Source organism: Haliaeetus albicilla, chromosome 8 (genome assembly GCF_947461875.1).
Source record: "Haliaeetus albicilla chromosome 8, bHalAlb1.1, whole genome shotgun sequence".
In the NCBI taxonomy this organism is placed as follows: domain Eukaryota; kingdom Metazoa; phylum Chordata; class Aves; order Accipitriformes; family Accipitridae; genus Haliaeetus; species Haliaeetus albicilla.
In genome coordinates, this window is record NC_091490.1 from 20716481 (window position 1) to 20740075 (window position 23595).

A 23595-nucleotide genomic window follows, 5' to 3' on the forward strand; every position below is an offset into this window, starting at 1 on the left:
GTATGTTTCAAAATGAAAACTCTTTTAACTGTTCACAAAACACAAATACAGTAACTGAATATCCACTCTATTGAGTAATTTGTGCTCCTTTTGGATTTTTCTGCTGTGGATTAAGAAATTAACAGCTTTTCAAAAGCCTGATTTACTAGGAACCAGAAGTTTATGTAATCACTCTTGTGTTCTGCTAGTCAGCAGTTGCTGATGGAAGTAACTTTTTGAAGCTGAAGACAGCTCAAATTTGAGATATTTCAGAATTGTAAAGTTCCTGCGGGTTTTGGGAAGACCATTCATTTGGTACTGGGGATGCTTCGGGTGTTTACATAGTAAATGCTGTACTGTTCCAAATTAATGCCTGGCGTATAAAGGAAAAAAAAAAAAGCTGCTGAATTATCTTAATATGCCTGACTATGAACTGATTCAGAGTCTGCTGCTACTTCTGCATATTCGGTTGAGCTGTCCAGTCTACAGACCAGGGCTTCCAAGCAAGGCTAGGTGGATAGCTGCAAGCAGAAATAACTGCAGTTATCAACCGAGTGAGCTAATACTGCTAGTAATCTTGAACTTTGCAATATTCTACCCATGTAAATATTATGTTAGAAAAATAGAACATTGAAGAGAAAGAAGGAATGTTTTATGTTTCAACTTATACTGAGTGCCTGGGTTAGTGTATTGTATTTACAGTACAAAGCAGTGTAGTTTGAATAATGAAAGAGTTTCCATAACTTCTCTAACTTGTTTCTCAGTTTTGTCCAGCTAATTTTTTCCGTAGTTATATCTGATTAGAGATCTGTCATTACATTGAGAAGGACAAGACACAGTCCTTCTCATGGTCCTACCTAATCTTGGTATTGGGTGTTACTCAATTTTAAAGGAAATCTGTTGTTGATTTGGTAGGCACAGCTTTGTTAATTGCTATGTAGCCTTAAGAGCTCAGAGTATTCAATAAAGTGTATCAAGATTCTTCAGAGCTAATGTTGAAAACTGAGTAAACTTGAATGGCTCTATGCGTACATACACAGTATATACTATTTTTAAGAGCTTGTGGATTTCAGGTGTGGATTAAACAAACTTTAAGATACTGCTCTGATTATGAGCACACATACAGTACACTATGGTAAAATGGTAAAGGTTTGATTTTATGCATCTTGCAACTGTGCTGCCTAGAAAAGTGATATCCTCAGGTTAATTTAGTATGCAGTATTGAGGTGCCCTGTAAAACATATTCACTAACTATTCTTGAGATTCTATTGTAGTATCCACAACAGAATGAAAAACATTTATTTTTGTAAAGATGGGTAGTAACTGCTTTCTTTCCTCATTTCTGTTTTAGCAGTGACCTGGATTAGTGTTACGGGTGCTGGGGAAATACTTTTGAAGTGGGGAAAGAACCAATAAGAAATTAAAGATAATCTGCAAAGGATGTCAGGTTTATTCCCCTTTAAATTTTTTTTTAATGAAGGATCACCTAAATATTTTGGGGGCTTTTTGAGAGAGGAAGTCTTGAGGGATTGAGAAGGGGTTGGAGGGTAAAAGAAAAAAGGGAAAACCAAAAAAGGCATGAAAAGAAGCAAAAGCCTCTTCAGCTATGTCAAATGCCCATCTCACAAGTAATTTGATAGAAAATACTATCTTGTACATTTTCAATATAAACCCTCCTCTGATTTTTGCAGCCCATTTTCGAGTAATTTTTGAAAAGACTGTTTAATTGATATTTACCATGTTTTAAGAACTACGATGAAGATGCAGTTCCCTGCCATAAATTGTGTTTTGCAGGACAAATGAATGCCCCCAAAATGAAAATTGACCGTTTCCTATGAAGGAAGATGAGTCTTTTTTTAAATTTTTTTTTTTAATAGGGGTTTTAGAATTGAGCTAAACTCCATATTTCTATTTGTATAGATTTCCCTTATAGTTTCAGCTAGATATAGTAATTTAATATATGTATATTAAAATATTTAAACATGTTAATTTAGATGTTATTGAAATATACTAAATATATTTAATTATCATAATATTTTAATTTGAAATGCTGGACAAAATTACTGTTCAGCAGTTCTCATTGTGTCTGGAGGTGGCTCCGCTTCAGTGGTGGGTGAAACAACTGTGCTTAAGCTGCTCTCATTTCAAAGATTGCCATGTAAATATACTGCTTTACTTAGATTTCAAGTTATTGCACTTATCTGAAAAGAGGAAGTCTGCCAAATCTGAATAGGTTTGGTTATGCTTGCTTACGTTCTTCTAAAGGTTTTCCCTGTCAAACTGACATTTTTAATATCATCTTTAAAAATCACAAAATAGAGGAAAAAAACTCTCTTACTGTCTCTTTCTTTTTAGAGAGGATCTGACGAACTTCTTTCAGGCAGTGTACTCAATAGCCCGAACTCTAACATGAGCAGCATGGTAGTTACTGGTAAGTGATGCCCTTTCAAAGGAGAAATCTATCATTTATACTTGGACTAATTTCCTGTTTACAAGGGGAGAACACTGAAACAAGAATCCGATGTGCTATAGAGAGATAAACTGTTGGCATGCATTAGACTGTAGTGACCTGGTATATACTCACAAATCTTGGGTATCTGAGAATAATAATCCCAGAAAACAAGAGGCAACTTTCAGGTGTCTGTGCACTAAATTGTTGGTGGGTGATGGGATGAAAAATTACACTTGCCTTGCACAGCCGCCTTCAAAGTAAGGAATCACAACTACCAAGCACAGGTAAACAGCTTAACAACTGTGTGACATCAGCTTTTTCACACATAGACATCTGTGAGTCTGGGCATTACAGAGAAGAACCCTGTGCAAGTGTCATAATATAATATGGATTCAGGAAAACAGAGTTTTGCTCTGTTCTAGTTTAGACTGCTAAAGCAGGAAACTTAACTTTGCTGCTTCAGTCTGAGATTGCAGTGGTAGAATCTCAGAATGTCAGTGCAAAGTGAGTGTGTTGTTCTTGAGTCAAATTTTGGGTGGTGCTAGATGGAAGGGCTTCTCACGAATTGGCACATACTGAAATGCCTTCTATTGCAGTTAATGCTGCTGTATGTTGAACGTGCATTGAGTTCCCTTGGAGAGCTCACTTCAGGGGTCTTGCTTTTTTCTTTTTCCCTCCCTCCCCTCCCTCCCCTCCCTCCCCTCTGATGTGAAGGAATTGGTTCATGGCAGCAGAGTTTTGCTTAGCTTTCCAAATAGTTGCCTGGTTCACTGCTTTAATATGCTTGATCAATTTTACCGTATTTCTCTGCTGAGCATTATAGTTGCTGATACTAGTAGCAGACTCTTTCCTTTTAATCTAGTAAAGATTGGGATTCAGAGTGCAATTTCATGTTATGTTTGGGGTGCTGTGGTGGCAGCTGCCGGAATGGGTAGTTCTGTGCTTTCTCATCCTACCTCCTTAGCACAGGCAGAACCCCCCCACACCCAATGCCACATGTTTCTGCTCCACTCTCTGTGTTGGAGTGCTCATAGATGTGCAGAATGAGCTAATCCAGCATTAAACTGTACTGCTAAAAAGTGTAGTTTTTCCTTGGAGCAACTTAACTGATAAGTCATGTGGCTGCACAGTTGCTAGATTCAGTGCATTGTGGGGTGGAGGAGAATGGCAGCAGAAGAGAGGAGAACCACTTCCATTGGCAGTTCTGTAACCAAAGGTGAAGAGATGATACTTCTTTGGAATAGATCAAAAATGCGGTGCAGTGCATTCATAGCCAGTTGAGAACTCCAGAACATCTGTTAATCTCCCCTGCTTTTCTTTCTTCCTTCTGGTTCTGAAAGAGGTCCCTGTTCTTGTTTTCATTTTCTTGATGTCGTCTGCAGTGCTGGATATTAGTGCTTCAGCAATTTGCTTCACTTAAATGAGAAACTAGAGTGAAAAGGAGCTTGGGTTGTGTGTGTGAGGGTTTGAATTTGGCTGGGGGGGGGGGGGGGCGGGAAGCACTGTTACCAGGACAAAGTCCTGAATGTTACCAAATTTTCCATGTATTTTGAGAGAAACTTTTAGTTCAGGAAAACTAAATGTAAGTTAATTTATTGAAGGAAAAAAAAATTAAAAGCTAAAGGGAAAACAAAATTTGATCTATGAATTATTAAAATTTTGAGTTTTCAGCAGAAAAAATACAGAAACTTGTCTAAGAAGGCTCAAACTTTAAATAGAAATTCTTTTCTCCTCAAAAAGTTCTTAAAATGGAAAAGAGTGCTTTGATTCCATTATATGGACTTGGGAGTTTGACGTATTTTAGCAAATACAGATTCTCCTCCCCACCTTGGTTTTGTTTCCCCCCTTTTTAAGCTGATTTAGGGTTTGGGTTTTGTGTTGGTTTGTGGGATTTTTTTCTTGTTATCAAAGAAAAAGCATTTGTAAGAGTTTTCAAGTGAATTTATTCTTTACATTTTATACAAGTAAGATCTCTTGATATGTCTCTAGGCATACAGAACCATAAATGACTTCTCAGAAATGATCTCATTAACAAGCAACAGTGCTCTGAGTAGTGGCTTGGTTTCTGTAGTATCAGTTGCCTGTTATAAAAGTTTTCATATTAGTGTGCAATATATAAAGGAGGTTGGTGGAAAAATAGTCCCAAACAAACAAAAAACCCCAATCTGAATGCAGTATTATAACTAAGTCATTCTCTATAGAGGTCAGTGGAAAGGGGGACATTTTGGGTTGGGTTTTTTTGTTTGTTTTTGAGCAGTTTCTTGGGATTGCCTTCAAATTTCTCTTCTGCCTGCCTGCCTTTGTAAAATAGCATTTAAAAAAAACCCTGTAGAGTGGGCTAAATCCACAGTTCAGTGTTATTCTGAATATATCCTCCCATATCTCTCTTATTGTGAGTCTGGAAGTACTTTTTCCAGACTTGCACAGTTTACAAGTTCAGATTGTAGACTCGGAAGTAATTAGATCTGAAATGGAAACCCATGTGTTAATTTTTCTGTACCCATCTCCTGAAGCCAAATGAGTTCAAGTATTCTTTACGTCCAAATTAATGTCCTCCTTTTGCTTCAGTTCTGTTGTTACTTTTCTCTTTGGAAGAATTTAAAACTTTTGTGAACAGAGGTTTTTTTGATGTAGCCAAGGCATGGTAGTGATGAATCTTCTTTGGATTTTGTAGGGCTTAAGAGAATCTGTAATCATTGATTTAAGTTCTTTGTAAAGGAGACATGTTGTAGAACTCTGCCTGAATTGTAATTCTTAAAACTAATGCTTGTTCTTGCCTTCTCATTCTTAGAGTTTGGAAGTGTCATGATTTTATGAGACCTGGTCATTGTTTTCTGGAGTACGTAGAAACCTATTCTGGTTTTTACCTCGATATTTTCAACATCTGATCACATATTTTTCCAAACAGATACCTAGATGAACAGAAGAAAGACACAGTTTGTTTTGTAATCCTCTGAGCCTTATTGGTAAAAGCATACACAATCGAAAAACCAGTTGTCACTAGCAGTGCCCTAGCAGGCCTAAACTTAGAGCAAAAACTTGTGAATCACAGCCTCATTTCTTTCTGAAGCTCTGCTATAGAAATATTAACCTAAACCAAATTGCTTAAGTTGTCAAAAAAATGGCCTTATCACGGAAGTGGGTGGTTTTGGTAGAACTGGGGGCTGCGTCTTCAGGGGTGAAAGGAGATGAGTTTTTTAAAAATGATCATCCTACCCTTTTATCGTGGTAACAGTTCCATTAGGTTTTTTTGGTATTCAGCTGCTGTTCAGTTAGAATACTGTAGTACTTTAATGCTTTTATGAATACTCTTGCTCTAATTCTTTTTCTTAGTCTGAGAAAGGCATGAAAGATGCATGCTTTCTCTGCCCTGTAGGGAGTCTTACATATGAATCCCTCCCTGTTTTTTTGTGAAAGAAAATTTTTGCAAAATTGTTGGACAGACATTTGGTTTGCTTTCTTATTGATTGTTTGAACCACTGGTAATTTGATAAACAATATGGAATTAAGGAAAATGCTAGCATGTTGGACTGTTGTCCAGAGGACATTGCTCAAAATACAAGGGCTGGTCCTTGAGCATTTTCTAAACAGCTTTGTCATCAGTATCAATCTTCAGGTGTGTACAGATGAAAGGAAATTGACAGTATGTTATATTAATATTCACTACAAGTTACTGTCTTAAGTACTTTGTGTGTCTTTTGTAAAAGAACAGCCCTAAAAGAAATTTACACTTGGATAATTGAGGATGACTTCTTTGTGAGTTCTTTTACCACTTAATTCTGAACCCTTATATCTCCTCTTTTGGACATAATTTGATTACTGTCGTTGTTGTGGAATATCATTTCAGTCAAGCATTTATATTTAAATATACAATTTTTTTTTTCCTGAATTAGTTTATAAGCCATATGGCAGAAAATTGTTCTGTAAACATTGAGGGAAGAATCCCATCTACTAGGTCAGAATTTGTTGCAAGGGAGGACAGCTTGTAAGGTTCCAGGTCAGCAAATATCTAAACTTTTCTAATAAGTTCTCTTTTTTTATGTTAGATGTTTAATTTTCTGAGCTTTTTAGCACCAGCTGACATTGATATGTTGAAGTTGTATTGTCAGAACCACAGGCCTTCTACTACTGCTTGAACCACTACCAGTGTTTTCCTTCAGCTTTTCTGAAAATATTGTCTGTTCTCATTTTCTGTTATAATCTTGCTTGGTTCCGATCTCTTCGGAGAGCATAACCTTGTCATAAACATCTGTGAATTCATTTTTTTTGTCTTGGTGCACAGCAGACTGACTAGAAAGGCAGTTTAGGTAAACTATGGTTTGGTAACAGGATTCTGAGAAACCAGAGCTGAAGCCAGGATATTTAAAAAATATTTTTGTCTCTGGGTGTTTTTCAAGACATTGGTTATGCACATTGTAAATGATTGTACATAAACAACTGTTTTCACCTTTCAGTGCTGTGTGTTCAGTAAATACATAACTGCAGTTGCTTATTCTGCAGCTTTTAAGTCTAAGAAAGTCCCTTCTCTTTAAGAACTAGAAAAGGCATTTCTTCTGTGATGGGTTACTTTTATGCTGAACTTCTTGTGAGGCTTTTTTCTTTTCAGGTGGAGGACTGCTTAATGGAAGTTTTAGGAACAGTTATATATATATGAAGATGCTCATGCCATGAACTGTATTGCTGAAATCCACACCAAAAAAAATTAAAATTTTAAAGGGATGTAGATAAAAAGTGAAAGATGTTGATGAAAGTTTTATGAAACTTGGCTTGTCAAAGACAATGGATGAAGAAGAAAGATTGGCAGGTTTTTTTAACTATGGCTGCCACCAATTTCATTGTTCACATTTGTGTGTTGAAGTTGAATCAGTGAAAACATCTCAAAAATCGTTTTGTAGCTGAGCTCACCAAACTCCTGGAGCTTTAAACGATACTATTAATCTTGATCTTATTTTTACTATATTAGCAGGGAATGTTAACAGTGACTTTGATAGGTAATTCATTGTATTAACAGAATATTTAGCACTGAGGCATACAAGCTAATAATATTTCAAGTGCTGTATTTAACTTGGGGAATAAACATAGATGTGCTGGTTTTGATGGCACATTAAGTAAAATTGATTATTAGTTAACATTAATGATGTCTAAACATAGGTAATCTACTTCTGAAGTTTGCAAATTGATTACAATTAATAGTAATTGGAAAGATCTGAAGAAGTACAGTACATGCGATTGGAAAGTATAATAATTTAATAATAGACTATAATTTACATTTTTCTGCAGATATACTTGGGCATGTGCATGTGGATGAACTAAATTTTAATACTCTGAATGTCTGAACAATATATCTTTTTGCAAATTAAGAAACTTTAAAAAAAAACCCAAACAAACACGCAAAAAACCCAAACCCCTCAACCTCAGGATGGGAGAAATAAAATGTGGCTATTATTATTAATTTAGTTCATTTCTGTCTGCATCGCTATGCCATGGTAATTCATTTTTGTCCCACTTCAGTTGCATTTCACTCTAGCTGTAGTATTTTTACATATTTTAAAGGCCAAAGGGAAGTGCATTAGTTTTAGACTGGGCAACATTGAACAGCCACTATACCATATTGTAAGTGTGCTATGGTAGTTGCTTAGAAAACTTACTCAGTGCTGCTCAGTGAATTTGGAAACAGAGGGGCAGCCTATGTGCAGGTTTGCCAGTTAGAAGCTGTGTAGTTAATTTTTTAATTGCTTGGCCATGTTTACTTACTTAAGTTCAAATTCCTGAGAGGTGGTATTCTTTGTACAATAAGATAGTTTTATTACTGATTGGTCAAGATTTTCCTTTGCATGTGGCCCATGTCCATGGTAAAAATCCACCTATTACTACTGGTTAATGCTTTACTTCAAGTGGTAAAGCTTCCACATGTAGTAGTGGCCTAGCAAGGCAAGGATAATGGGGTATATAAAGTATGTTGAAGTACAAAGTCTTGCAGAACATACTCTGCCTTCCCCCGCCAAGCCCCAAAACAACAGCAAAACCCTTTAATTTTAAGGTTAACAAATGCAGACTTCAGAGTACTTCACGTTCTTCATGTTTTCATCTTATTTTTGAATGTAGTATCTCCTTTTTTGCTCTTTCAAACATTTTAAATTCCAGATTTTATCTTTAGCTTGAACTTTTGATGTCTGTACTAAAACACAAAGGTCCTGTTTTTCTTGTTTTGGGAACCTATTGACACTTGTGGAGAAGTTTGTCACTGGATCAGACCAAAAGTCTCCTCTTCCTACATTTTATCTGTGACATCAGGCTGGATATATATATTTAAGGAAAGAACCTCAGAAGCAAAACCACAATGTTCTCTGTTATACTTTCCCAATTTGTGGTTGTCTGCGGTTTCCTTAGCTGATTGTTTTATGCAAACGATTGTGTTTAGTAGCCACTGCACTATTTAATCTTTCTCTCTGGTCATAATCCACAACTGTAAACTAGATATCTTCATAATTCCATTACCTTTCTCTTGGACAGGTATTTCTTGTGTGGATATGTGTTCTATGTTCTACTTGTTGATAACGTTAAATTTCATATATTTAGCTAATGTGACAGAAGTACTTTCTATGTTAGCAACAACAATGAATAATACTGTTAGTAAGCTTCTTGTCTTTAATGTATAAACTGATTGTATTGGAGGATGAAATAAGTGTTTCAGGAAAGCCTAAGTATTTACTTTTTTTTTTTAGTTGGTTGGTGGTGTGTACTGACAGTTATGAAACAGATATTGACTCCTGCAGAAAGGATATTTATTTATCAATTACTTCGCTACGCTGATATGCAGGGATTTATCATCAGCATCTTGTGATGAATTTTTAAAATTTTTTTCCCCTTCTTTCCAGGAAATAATAGGTGAAAGCAAGTTTTTATTGTATGCAAAATCTTTGCCCATAGCCACATAGTTACATTTCTATATTAGGAGATTGTGTGAATATGAAAGAAGGTTATTGTAAAGGAAAATTACACATCTAATTTAAAGGCTTCATACATTTTCAAGGTCAATTACGTGTTTTTGGCTTCAGAACGCTTTAGGTTATATTTATTTATTTCTCAAAAAAAATAAAAAAAAACTGCGCAGAGAAAAACTCTAGGATGAAATCTCATTAAGATATGTTTTCAAAAATAGTTATCAGCAGGAAGTTAGTTATTCACTGTTTGTTAGGAGTTATGCTGAACTTTAAGATCAGTTTTTCTGCAAAAACTACTTGGGAGCATTACATCTTCATAGCTTTAACAATTGAATGCCATGGACTTACAGTATTCCTTGTGTACATTGCACTTCATTCTGTTGCTTATATATGTGTATAGGTTTCTATTTCTGTGTTTAATAAAATAGAAGTTTCTAACTAAAAATGCCAGGGACCCAAGTTGTTTAGATAATGGCCATTTATAGGCTTTGTCAACTGTTAAGCATTCAATTTCAACAACTTCATTTATGCTAAACTGAAGGAACTCTGTGCAACAGGGATGTGGCTTACGTATCAACTATGTTTAGGGTGTAGTATCCTATTTAGGAGAATAATGCTTTGAATGCCATTTGTAGAGATGAGATTTTGTTTAGAAGTAGACAGCTGATGTCATACGGAAACTGGATTTTTCTTCTCCTTGGTGGAGAGCCAAAGAAGGCTTGCATCTGTGCAACGGCTGTTACAGGACAGGGGGGTTTTTTGGTAGTCTTGAGTTGAATATAATGAATATTCACGTTAGATTTCTGATTTTTTTTTTTAATTTTTTAAAACTATATATTTAAGGCTATAACTTGATTAGTAAATGAACTAATACTAACACTGTTTTAGTCATGCTGTTCTCATGGTGATTTTTTTTTTCCCAATGTAGATATTGTATCATTATGCTCTTCAGTGCATGTTTATTTTTATTAGTTATAGCAGCAAGAGGTTTGAATTGGATCAGGCTTTTCAAGTCTGGTGAAAGCCAAACTACTTGATGAAATACCTACTTGGCAATAAGCTTCCATTTAATAACAGTTCCTCAGCAGTATTTAGTTGGCTTGTGAGGTGTCCCCCTCCAACATCCCCTTGCCCCCTCCCAGTTTTCTGCAGTTTTGTCTTTCTCCTGCTGTATAGGGAGGGATCTTTTGGGTTACTTGTTTATCTCTTATCTCCACAGACTCCATTGCTACTGCAAGACAATGTTATTCTTTTAGTACCTTGGTCTTTTTGACTTAACCTTTTAACCTTTATGGACACTGATTATGTCGGTACAATTTGTTAGAGAATGAAGCTGTTGTTCTAACAGTAGTTGAATTCACCTTTTCAGTGTCTCTGAACAAGTTGTGTTCCCATGTTTTAAATGTTGTGGTTTTCTATTCCCAAGTGCAATTTAATGGTGTCTCTCCAGCTGAGAAGTACCCTTTAAAATGGCAAATAAGAGACTAAAGTTAGGGAGAAAGATTTCATACAGTGCCAAAAACTCTTAATAACTGTTCTGAAAGCTAAATTTCACTTGTTCAGAAATGTTTTGAAAAATTCACTTGTGCATGTGCATGCATATTTAGTATATGACACACACACACACTTTATTACTGCCATTATTGAAATAGTAAGTGTTAGGCTACGCTGGCTGGATAATCAAAGGTAGAAACAGTACATGTTCTCTTGGCTTTCAAGAAAAGCAGTAATAACCAATGTTGTGTTAATTTCTTCTCTTTTCTGAAAATCCAGTCTTAAATGTTTTGGGATAAATTTTACTTTTAAGAAGGTGGGCTTCATTTTTATGAATGTTACCAGTTCAGCTTTCACTGTGCAAGGCATGCTTCTGCCAATAAGTAATAAACAACTTGTCATGGTTGCTTGCCCTACCACTGAAAACTTTCTTTGGGCATTACATAGCATTGAGAATGCTTGTTGCCAGTTCCCCGATCCTGTGTGTGTCCCGTCCCCCCGTCCGTCCGTCCCCCCCCATTTTTCTGATTGCCATATGTTCTTTAGTGTGTAATTCTGTATCTTTTTGTGTATATTGTTTTAATATATATACTTTTTCACTTAAACATTTTAGCATAGGCACTTCTCTTTTTTACAGTAAGAAAAAAGTTTAAAGAATAGTAGATGCTTAGTTTAAGATAGTTTAAAAAATAAAATTGTGTGAGAGACTTGTATACGTGAGTTAAGGTAAAGCTGTTAACTGCTCTAGGAAAAGATATATATATAAATAGTACAACAAAATATTTCTCATAAATTTGTTCTTTAAACTTACTGCAGCAAAAGTTGAAAAACTGTAAAATGTAGATATTACATAGCAATGCTAATAGATGGAAAAACAATTTATTCAGGTAATACAATAATTATTAAAGGAATATTTCTTTGCAATTACATGTATGTGAGTGATTGTATATTGGCCAGTGATACTTTTACTAGTAACATAGAGATTACCTAAGCCCTAATCCAAATACAAGCTTTAGTTTAAGAAAATTCTTGGACATTGTGCTGTGGAAAAATTAATAGGTCAAAATTGTATGTTGAAAACCACACAAAGGTCGAAACAGCTCTGTAAGATCTGAGCATTCATGGTATATACTTTTCTGGTGATGTAATAAAAACAGAAGTTTCTTTCCAGTTTCAGAAAATCTTTTAGCTTAAAAACTTTATTTTTGCTTTCTCATTTTAATGTTTCATATTTAATTTTTGAAATTTGTAATGAATTCAAATTATTTAGAAAGCTTAAGTATGAAAGGCATTGGAAATCTGGTTTCAGGATCACTGTAATACTTTCATTCTTTGCAAGTTTGTTTGAAATGTGCTATTTGTAATAGCACATTTTTGAAGCCTGTCATACTTTACAATGTTTTCTTCTAGTGTTTTGTAGAGATTTGAATTGAGAACTAGGGAAGACTATTGTGTAATGAGCTTCAGGTGAAAAATAAAAGTACTTTTTCATAAACTTTGGCTGTCTGTCACTTTGAGGATAAAGTAGTATATTGTGCAACTTTGAACAGGTGAAATCTGGTTACCTGGAAGCCCAGTCTCGCCACATTTTCCAAAATGATACAGGTTAGAGCCCTGTGTAGACATAAGGATGGACTTCAGTTACTAGTTCAGTGTGTATTTTTGAAGTTTTAGTCATCTGTGTTCCACCAAAATTTGTCCTTCTGTGCAGCAGACCAAAATAAAATACATCCTATTGCATAGATTCAACCACTTCTAGCATTGTCAGTTGGAGATGCTGCTAGCTGAATTTTGACCAGTTCTGATGTCATTAGGTTTTTGTTGTTTTGTCTGCTGTAGTAAGTTGGAAAAGACTTACAAAGTGTTCTGCAGTGCAAGAACTCTTTAAAAAGCTCAGTCCTTCAGTCTTGGATTTTTTTATTATTTGGGGGGCAGGGAGAGTTAAGGGATGACCTGCCTCTAAGGCATACTTTTTTTTTTTAGCTAAGAGAATATCTGGAAATTTAGGTTTAGCTAAATCTAAAGATGGATAGCTGAAGTGGAAGGTAGAAACATTCAAATTAGAATGAAGAGGTTTCGCTGTTAGAAAAAGATATACGTGAGTGATGGAAACAGTTCCTGATGTATAGATTTATACTTTTTCCATCACTTCCTTTAATGGAAATATGGAGAATGACCTTATTCTTGAAAAAGTAAAAAGTGGGTCCTTCCTAATAGCATTGAAAAGGTAGTTAAATGTCATACCTGGTTTGGCTTTTCAAGTCCAAATCTGGAGTGTGGATGTTCTTGACATGTAAAAAAACCAGTCCATTTCATTCGGTGTTTTTAATCTTGAGTAAGTTGGCTTGGTTTAGGCAAACTGAGTTAAAAACTTGAATTCTGGATTATGACTTAGGCATACCCTTAGCAAAACTTTCTGTGCTCAAGTCTGTCATAAATGAATGCAATAGTTTTATGCAGGGAATCAGATTAGGTGTAAATGGTTTTCCTGGCACAAATTCAGAATTATATTCTGTGGTTACAGCTGAGTGATAATTGAGGACTTATTTATTTTCTTCCCTGTGGAAATCACAGCCATCAACTTTGTTACGAAGACAAGGCTTTTGGAGGACTAAACATACATATATGCTTCCTATTGATCCTCCCCCCCCCATTTATTGTTTCTACTTTTTTAGTGAGTAAACAAAAGTAGTCTTGTTCATAATTTTTTATTTTTTAATCCTCTTTGGTATAAGCCTTCAACCCATGGATTTGAACTCTAATAATTTTTCTACTAGTCACAATTTGTGTGGTTTTTTGGAAATACAGGTAGCCGTTGAACTGTTCTTGTAATGTGAAATCGGAAGTTGAATAGCTCACACAGACTTGCATGTTTTATAGCCAGAAGTAGAACAAAGGAAGTCTTAACACTTGCTTCTCTTGTATCTAAATGCATTCTGATTCCCAGCATTGATTCGTTAATATCCATGACAGTGTTGTTCTTTAGCTCTTGACTCTGATGTTTACCCTACTGACATATTTGTAGGCAGCAGTTGTATTACCTTTTAACCAAAGTAAGTAATTTTTTTTTCTGGCCTTCATTCCAAAGCAAGGCTTCTTCCATCCAGCTGGCTAGCTCTTTTATTGCATATTCTCACGAAAAAGGAACTCAAGCTGGAATTTTGCTGGGATTCTGTGCAAGAATTCTGGACAGTATTCTGAATAGTATCTTTCTGGTGCTTTGTAAAATGATGTTAGTGCTTCCCTGCTTCTGCTAGGAAAATCTTGTCTGGTTCTTTTTGTTTTGTTTTGTTCCCCTATCCATATTGGCTGCATCATGTTTATTAGTTGGTTTTTCATTTTCTGTTGGTGAGCTTGTAGTTCATAGTGGACATTTTTGTACTTGGTCCTTAAATTCTGAGGCTGTGGATTTCATCAGACTTCTGTGATGTCAGTCCTCTGGGTCATCCCCTTCCTCCATTGTGATCCTTCTCAGCATTAATAATGCTTCCTTTCTTGCTTTGATATTTTTCTACTTTTCATTTCTGGTTCCTTAGTGCAAACAATCCTTAAAACTTTCCTTTAGGAGCTCTTTAGTAACTATTCACCACCATTTTTCTCCCTTCAAAAAAATTCTGGGTAACCTTTAATTTTTTTTTTTAATGTACTTTAGAGTTCTTATGCAAGCCTGTCTGAGTCATAATTAATATTCTTACATGGTATTATATGAGATGCTTCACTGAAAGTGAGATGAAGAGGATTTGCTGTGGTTTTTGTCTTGTTTAGAAAATGAGTTATCACAGAGGGCTATTGAGTTAGTGTAAGAGACCGGGTCAGTTAGTCTTTAACAGTCCAACTTTCATGAAACTATGTAACATTTGTCTCTTCAGAAGTTGTTCTGAAACCTCAAATTCTATTTAGATCAAACTAAGAGATGGCTTACTTAAAAATTATCTCATATTTATAATTAAAACCATTTTTTAATAAAGCACTAATAATATCAGTAAACTTTTCAAATAGAGTCTGAATATGTCTTTCAGCCAATGGTAATGACAACAAGAAATTCAAAGGTGACGATAAAATGGATGGGGTTCCTTCTCGTGTTCTTCATATCAGGAAATTGCCTGGGGAAGTGACAGAAACAGAAGTTATTGCTTTAGGTTTACCTTTCGGTAAGGTAACCAACATCCTCATGCTGAAAGGGAAAAATCAGGTAATTTGTTGCTTTCCTTTTTTTAGTATGCTTACTGTCTAATTTCAAAATACGCTGTTAAAATGCTATTGAAATAAGTCATGTAACAGTAAGTATTTAAAAAAAGAGCCTTTGTTCCTTTAATTTTTTTAATGAACTTATACTGTCTTTTAGTAAATTGGGGGGGGAAGCAGAGGATGGTTGGCAGCTATGTAAAGCAAAAAGTTAGCTCTAAGATAAATATTTAGTCCTGCATCTTCACAGATGAATTTTTGAAGATGAATTAGCTTAGCAAATAAAGTTGGTATGTAGAGAATGACATCTTCTGAAGACTGATATTTGTTAAAATGTGTTATCAAACCCTTTAAGTGCTTTTTATATGCTGCTAATATCAAGATTATCTGCTTTGTAAATACTGAAAATTAACTGTTTAATTACAGGCATTTTTAGAACTTGCTACAGAAGAAGCAGCTATCACTATGGTTAACTACTACTCTGCTGTGACGCCTCATCTTCGTAACCAACCTATCTATATTCAGTATTCCAATCATAAAGAACTAAAGACTGATAACACACTTAACCAGGTATATTTACTGTTTATTTACAGATGCAGACAGTAGAAAATGAGGCATGGCATGTATTCTTGGCTCATGTGGCATATGTTTAAATAATTTGGTTTCATCCACATTCTAATACTACTGTAGTCTCACCTATGATCATTCCATTTTGTGACATTAAAGGGATTTGCTTTCTGTGTGATCTTTCCATTACAATGAATTTTCTTAATGTTCCTTAATGTAAAAAGGAAAAGATTCTGTAGTGTCTTTTAACTTTAATTTTTTTTCATAAAATAAGTTTTCATCTTAGTTTAGAGACTGTAGGATAAAAAAATTAACTTTCTAATTCTGACACCTGAGATTCTAATGCCAGTTTGAATTTCCCTAGGGATAATGACTAATGCCAATGCCTACGTTTCAGTGCTTTGAATGATCACTGGTAGCACTGGTAACCTCAGCTTATGTGATCTGCTGTTCTGGAGAAGAATACCTTAATGATCACTGTAGAGACGAATATACTTAATAACAAAAAAATGTTTTGCTCTTGTCTCTGCAGAACCTATTTCACAATAAATATAGATGCATATGTATCTGTTTCCAGTAGAACAGGAAAATTAGCAAAAGTAATGTGGTGACCATGTTGTACAAATTATAGGGGGAGAAAAAGGCATCAATTTACCACAAGTCAGATGATTATTTTAAGGTTAACTTCTTACGTTTTCTTTTTGGTGTTACAAAACACAGCGTAAGTACCAAGTTACAGTTCCTGTTGCTTGTGTCCTGTCTTAGGTAAGGTACGTAACTAGTAAAATTATAGCCGTTACCTTTAAAAACAGTTTCAGGGTAATCTGTTGAAAGACATCTTGGTTCAGATCAAGTATACTGTTGATTTTGCTATTGATCTTTCTAAACATTCCAGTTCCTTAGAATCTTTTGATAGTTTGTCTGCTAAAGGTACTTTTTAAATATTGAGGGTTGGTTTTCTTTTTTTTCCCCACAAAATGTCAGTTATAAAGAAAAGAAAAATAAATACCTTCATTTACTTTTGAAAAAATAGAGTAGAGGTTGAATTCTGTCAGCACATACAGTGGATGGACATACTCCTCCCTTAAGCTTTCTCTTACATTGTCTTTCTCTTACATTCTCTGGCTTCTGTGGTGGTACTGTTTTTGTACTTCACGTGTTCACCTTTTCAACATATAGAATGTACTGACTTTTCAGCAGCTTTTATGCCACCATATGCATTAATACCTAATTTTAACATATTCCCAGTCTTTCAGGTCTCTATTTTCTTTAATTTAGAACTAAATAATATAAAAAGTACTTGGCAGTAAGCACTCTAACTAGTATCTTATGAGGCATTCTGTAAAACACAAGACAGTTGGATATTTTTTTCTGTAAGGAAAAATAAAGGTGGTGCAGATATTGCTTGTAGACTGCCTTTTTTTATTCTTTTATGCTCAAAGCTTAGATTTTTTAAATCTGTATTTGAAAGCTTTCTCATCCAGCCAAATTCCTTTTGAAATTGTCTTTTTCTGGATGTTCAAGCAGGAAGATATGAAGAAGTCAGGATGTTAGTACATGTAACTGGAAAGATAGGATAAAAAAGTTGGAGAAAGGTGCAAATATCTTAGTTGTAAAGAAGGTAGAAAAAAATGTGTTTAACCAAGGGGTACTTTAAACAGCCGGGCCTTTAGAAATAATGACAGTAGGGAAAATTCCATTAAGCTATGCTATTCTGAATTTCTCAGAAATAGTAGCTTCCAAGATTATTTTTAGTTATGTACTCAGAATGAGTTGACTCTGAATAAATAGATTCAAAAGGGACCATTTAAATTTTCATCTTCAGCTTTATAATTCTATGAAAATCCTTTTCCTGTGAGACATCAGAACACTGTGAGAGGAGCATTTAAACTCAGATTTAAAACAAACATCTCGTACCTTGTTTCATACAGTATCTAGACTCAGAAGGATTGAGAATAGAATGACCTCTGTAACTGTAATTCTCTTTAATCATCAGCCTGTCATAAATGCATGATTTTAGTCTTTCTGCACAGACATGGCAACATTTAGAAATAAATGTATGTTATACTTTCTGAATGTTGCAGCTGATCTTTTTAAATTAATTTCCATTTTGCAAAAATAAGAAAAAAGCTTTACATACTACTCAAATGTCTTAAAAAATGGCTATTTATATATGATACTAAATGTTATTTTGAACTTGTTTGACAAAATACTCACTGCTATAATAATTTTACAGATTATATCCTTATTTGCCAATGTATTCCTTCAAGTATTCACATTCACTTTTGTGGAATGAAATATGATCTATAAGCATAGACGGATAGTGCTAACAAGGGTCATGTGAAGTCAATTTTAACATAAGTTTTGGTTCTTTGGATTATACAGTCTAAACTTTTCCAGTCACTTTAAGGAGTGAGTTTTAATTGATATGTGCTTCTTCTGTGCTTACAGAAAGAGTAGGAAATAGTTCTTTGCAACTCAGCCAAATATCTGGCCAGCTTGGAAATTGTGTATTTCATACATTAGGGAAAAAAAGAACCTGTTGGTATCAAAAGATGTTTTTACAGTTACAGTAATTAATGTTAAACATAGAGGTAAATTTTGTTTTCCCAACTAGTGTTCACGAGGTCTCCCCCCCCCAACTTTTCTTACTCATTGATTCATTTCAGTATGAGGAATATCATGTAAGTTGTGAGATATGAAATTGTGTAGTAGCTCTAATACCTTTAAAATATGCAGTATGCGTTAACGTGGTGGTTACTATTTTTACCTTGCATGCTCACTTGTCTCTGTTTCGTATTGGTTTGCTTCCTAAGGCTACTGTAATGAAAGTATTAAATGGAAACCCTTTTTTCTGCACTTTTTCTTTCTCAGAAAAAGACATCTAATCTTTCTGATACTGGCAGTTTTGGCAGTGGAAGTAGTTACATAGACGTGTGTTCTTGTGATGTCATCATGTGGTTACCTTTGAATTTCTAAAACCCTTCTTGTGTTTAAAGACCAAAAAATCCCCACACATGGAGAGGATTTTGTTTTTCTTTTCATGAAAGAGGGTGGATAACAGACACGAGTTTGTTTACTTCTCTGTGGATACTACTTTCTGACACTTGTCAGTCTTGTGTATTATTTCATTGTGTTAAAACTGAGAAGTGTGGAAGTGTTAGTTTAGCCCTATCTCTTCCTATTAGAGCCTTCTACATAATTAAAGTGGCAGTGAAATGTTAACTGCAATACAATCTCTTGAAAAATAGGATAAGTACTTCTGGTTTCTGTATAGTCTTGGGTTTTTTTGTTGGTTGATTGGTTTTGTGGGTTTTGTTTGGTTTTTTTTCTCTTCTAAAGAGTCTTGAAACGTACAAAATCCTCACTTTCTTTATCCTTACTAGTAGAACAATAAGCTTGCTACTAGAAAGATTGATATTGGTGTCGTTTGAAGCCCCTCCTTGCTGTGACATAAGGATTAATTGACATTTTCATTTTTATTGTTTCTTCTCACAGGGTGGGACTGCATTGCACTTACGTTGTGTTATGTCAGTAGCTCTGAGTTTTAAATACGTGGACTATTTTATGTTTCTGAAGTTAACTGTATTAGTATTGCTAATTAATTTCCAGCTACCATCTTGAAATATTAAAAAATTTGTCTTCTGTCATCTTTTTTTTTTTTTTTTTTGTTAAGCGGGCCCAAGCTGTTCTTCAGGCAGTGACGGCTGTGCAGGCAACAAATGCTCCCATTAGTGGGACCACTGTTAGTGAGAGTGCAGTGACTCCAGCTCAAAGTCCAGTACTTAGAATAATTATTGACAATATGTACTATCCGGTAACCTTGGATGTTCTTCATCAGGTAAGCCAATTTTCATTTTAACTTGAGCTATGATTGGGAGGAACTTCTGTGTAAAACTTTACAATGTTTTTGGCAGATATTCTCTAAATTTGGTGCTGTATTGAAGATAATCACATTCACAAAGAATAACCAGTTTCAAGCTTTACTGCAGTATGGCGATCCAGTAAACGCACAGCAAGCAAAGCTAGTAAGTATAGTTCTCTTGTAAGGCTGGAGACCTTCCTGTACTCTAAACATTTGTAAAATGTTAATATAACAGAGTACTGACCATAATAATGTGTCATACTCCTCTACCACTTGTGTGAATTTTTTTGAGATCAGAAAATAACTGGGAGTTAATACATAATGTTCTATTGCGTGAAATCGGTGTTTAAAGATACTATGTTTAAGGATACTATGTTTAAGCAATTGTATACATCTATAATTATGAACAAATATTTTAATAACACTGCACAGAGATGAAATAATATGCAAGACTGCAATAGTGAAAATGTTAACCAGAAGTAAAAATGTAGGATGTAATGTTGCTGCATAATTAATTGACTGTAAGCAGCAGATTTAGTAAGCCCATTGGATTACTGTTGGCAGATACTCTCTAAACATCAAAACAAAGATGTGATTTGTGGATTGGATATAGGTCTGCAAAAGTATTTAATTATAGTATCCTAAAAAAAATTCTAGACTTCATTATAACTATAAATGTCCAGAAGAGAGAGTGCAGTCTTACTCATGGGACCAGACTATGAAGAAGCTTTGCAGCAGTGACAGATGAGAGCAGGATCTTACTTTTTGTTTTATTGGAAACTCTCCTATCCTGGGTAGGAGAGGCAAAAACAGGTAACTGGTTTTATTCATTATAGCAGGAGAGAGCCTATGGATTAATTATGACAAAGATCAACAGTATGTCATCTAGACCAGATGTTTTGAATTAATTGAATGGGATATATTCACATCTGTGGCAATAGGAAAGTTGAACCAAAGGGGAGGGCTAGTTTGGTTTTTTGTTGTTTGGGTTTTTTGGTTTTTTGTTTTTTTTTTTTCTTTCTTTCTTCAAGAGATAAATGGAATGAATTTATATTTTCAAACCTTCACATGCAGTCTGGGTTTGTGGAAGGCTGATTAAAATTGATGTGCTGGTTAAGTGTTGCTTGGCAGCATAGAAAGTGCTTGTTGCCCATAGATGACAGACTAGCTGAGAACTGCAGGAAAAAGTGAAAAAGCTCACACCTCAGACTAAGTTGACAATGAGTATCTCTTAGTAGAGAAAAGAAAAAATGGGCTGAGTTTTCTGTTGTAAAGAATGATGACTATATTGAAATAAAGACCTTCATTAAATGGTGGAGGATGGTCATTTTTATCCTCGTCACCAAATGGAATGCTGGGTATTGATTAAAAAACTGTTGAGGTGGTCGAGACAGGGAATCACAAAAAAATAAGAGACATGTTTTCAGAAAGCAGAGTGTAAATTTTCATGCTATTGAGAAAAATAAAGTTAGCCAGAGACAAGAAGATTTGTAACTTGATTTATGATGATCTATTTTAAGATAATCTAGTCCTGAAAAGCAGTCTGGAAATAGTTGTAGATTTGGAGTACGATTTAAATTAGGGATATCCTTTTCAGAGGTGAATAGTATTATGTACTAGGTCATGTGTCAGAGTAGAGGGAAATGCAAATATTTCATTGTAATATGTAAAAAATTGCTTGGATGGGATACACCTTTCAGGTTTTAAGTAGGTTTAAAATAGTAACACAGAAACTAGATCTTTAAACTACTATTGGTGCAGAAATCGACTGTAGTCATTTAGATTCATATTTGAAATATTTGATAAACAGATGCTAATGTGTTTGTTGCAGAATGTTGTAATTTAGTCTTGATTCGTGTTTGGGAAGTTATTTTTCAATAATAGATGTTAATGCTGCTTTTAAAGTGCGTTTTTGAAGCAAAATATGACATCATGATAAATCTTTTGACTTCAGTTTTTTGAGTTATATATTATCAGAAGATTTAATGGAAAGACATCTGAAATAGACTGTAGTGATTTGAAAATTATCAGTGTAATTCTAGGAATATATTATAAAGAAGTGACAAAATAACAAAAGGATGAGGTATGTAAAAGTATGAAAGGAACATATAAGAATCTCTTGATGTTGTTGACTTCTGACAGACTGATACTAGCTTGTGGGATACTGTATTGGTCATAATTTTTTTTTTTTTAAAAAGCATGTATTTGTTTGTCTAGTTTTGCATGTTTTGATTAGGGTAGCTGTTCACTAGTCGTACCTCGGTGTGAATGACTAAACTTCATTAAATAACAGTGACTGCTGCATGTACAGTCATTGTCAGAGTGATCTTGGAGCCTTAGTGACAAATTGAAATATTCTTAGGTTTATAGTTTCATATTTTGACCAATCTGTGCATGAACAGACAAAGTGCTAAGAGTAATACCAACTGCAAGTATTGAAGAGTGCTATATTTGAAGGAAGGTTTGATTTCCCCACTACCCTCCCAAGCTAAATAGAGTAAAGTAAGTACAGCTCTGATGGTTGAGCTACAGTGGTAAAACATGAAGTGCTGCCAAAACAAAAATACCTAAAGGAAAGAAACAGTCAGATGATAGGAAGAAACTCTCCAGTTTAAATACAGCTGGAAATACAGTAGAAGCAAGAGGATGTGGTGGCTACACTTCAAGTTGCATGGAGTTCAAAATTAAAAGCATGTTAAAAGAGTAAAGAAGTTTTCAAATTTTTTCCGTCAGTTGTTACTATAGGAGATAATGGGGAAATTTAATTTTCCACTGGCACTCTTCACAGGAAATCAGAATGTGGCCTTAATTGAAATTGAAGACTTATTAAGGAAGTTAAAGAGCAATTTGAAAAACTCAAGTGATGTAAGTACCAAGGAGAGATGCTATTCATTTGAAGGTTCTGAGAAAACAGTGACACTGACAAGAATGTACAGTACGAAGCCTCTAGCCCTGTGGGACCACTTTTGCTGTTTGAATGAGCAAGTCGTGAAAAATTGCATTCCTGCTCCACTTGCTTTGTGAGAAACTCATTTCCTGTAAAAGTAGATTATGGCTACACTGATTCATGTTTCATCACCACCATCAGATTGGATCATTGCAGTTAGTTATACTTGCACGTAAAGGTGAAGACGACAAACTTCAGGTTCTGTGCAATGCAGCAGTCTAGCCATGGGTTGGAGAAAGTACTGAGACTGTGCAGCAGTAGAGCACATTGAACTGCTGTGCTGCTCCTAATGAAGCAGAAGGTGATGTCCTGGAGATGTCTGTATGCATAAGGAGATATTCTAAAGCATCAAAAATAGCTCATTTTCATAGTAAATGATCAGTACCCTCAGCATAAGCAGCAAACTTAAATATTTGAATGCCAGTAATCTGGTATACCATAGAAAGATTAGAGTGCCAGTGTTTCTGTCTGAACAGCTGGCTAGTCCAGAGTGTTGGTCTTTGTGTAAATGCACCAAAAGTACTCTTGCCAAATCTTGGATATTGACAGTTATTAATGCCTCGTCTATGGAGGATTAACTGAGACTCATACGTAGCAAGTGACAGTCATCTTGACCCAACATGGGTTAAAAATATCACAAGTCTAATTGAGAGTTTCTGTTATAGTTGGCCAGTTGGTTCTCACTTGGCCCGTAAGTAAATCAGAGTACCTCTACAGAGATTCTGTTGAGGTTTGACTCTACATTCAAGATGTCTTGTTTCCAGTTGTTGAGAGTGACAGCTTCAGGGTGGCTCTGCCCTGGTAGCAGTCTGCAAAAGACCTCTGCTAGGCTACATTGCCCTAAAGTCTGTAATAGGAACTTCAAGTAGTCATTGCCAGAATGGAAAGCAAGGACATCTCCAGATAAGATATTTAGCTTCAGGGCAGTTATCCATGATTATTGCATTAAGGATTTTCAGACATCTTGAATCCTAAAGAGCACAATTTGTGCTCAGAAGTGATAAGCAGTGTTCAGGTAAACAGAAGAGTGCTGGATTGTATCCTTTGTATCAGGAAGTGCAGCAACAGTGTTTGTCTCCTGGATATTCCAATTTTGTAGAAAAGAATAAGATATGCAACTGGTCCTTCAGTCAAGGAACTGCACGTAAAAAAAGAAAAAAAT

The 23595-nt window shown here is 35.0% G+C and overlaps 1 protein-coding gene across 5 annotated transcripts in view; it reads left to right on the forward strand.

The window, feature by feature from the left end:
- Positions 1-23595, forward strand: part of PTBP2 (polypyrimidine tract binding protein 2) — a 53771-nt gene that overhangs the window by 12867 nt on the left and 17309 nt on the right. For 4 of the 5 annotated variants that reach the window (XM_069789318.1, XM_069789319.1, XM_069789320.1 and 1 more), the window contains exons 3-7: positions 2335-2410; positions 14889-15061; positions 15481-15624; positions 19298-19462; positions 19539-19649. In XM_069789318.1, coding sequence (XP_069645419.1) covers positions 2335-2410; positions 14889-15061; positions 15481-15624; positions 19298-19462; positions 19539-19649 — 669 coding nt within the window. The remainder of the gene's footprint in view (positions 1-2334; positions 2411-14888; positions 15062-15480; positions 15625-19297; positions 19463-19538; positions 19650-23595) is intronic. The other variant, XM_069789322.1, reaches the window with a different exon arrangement.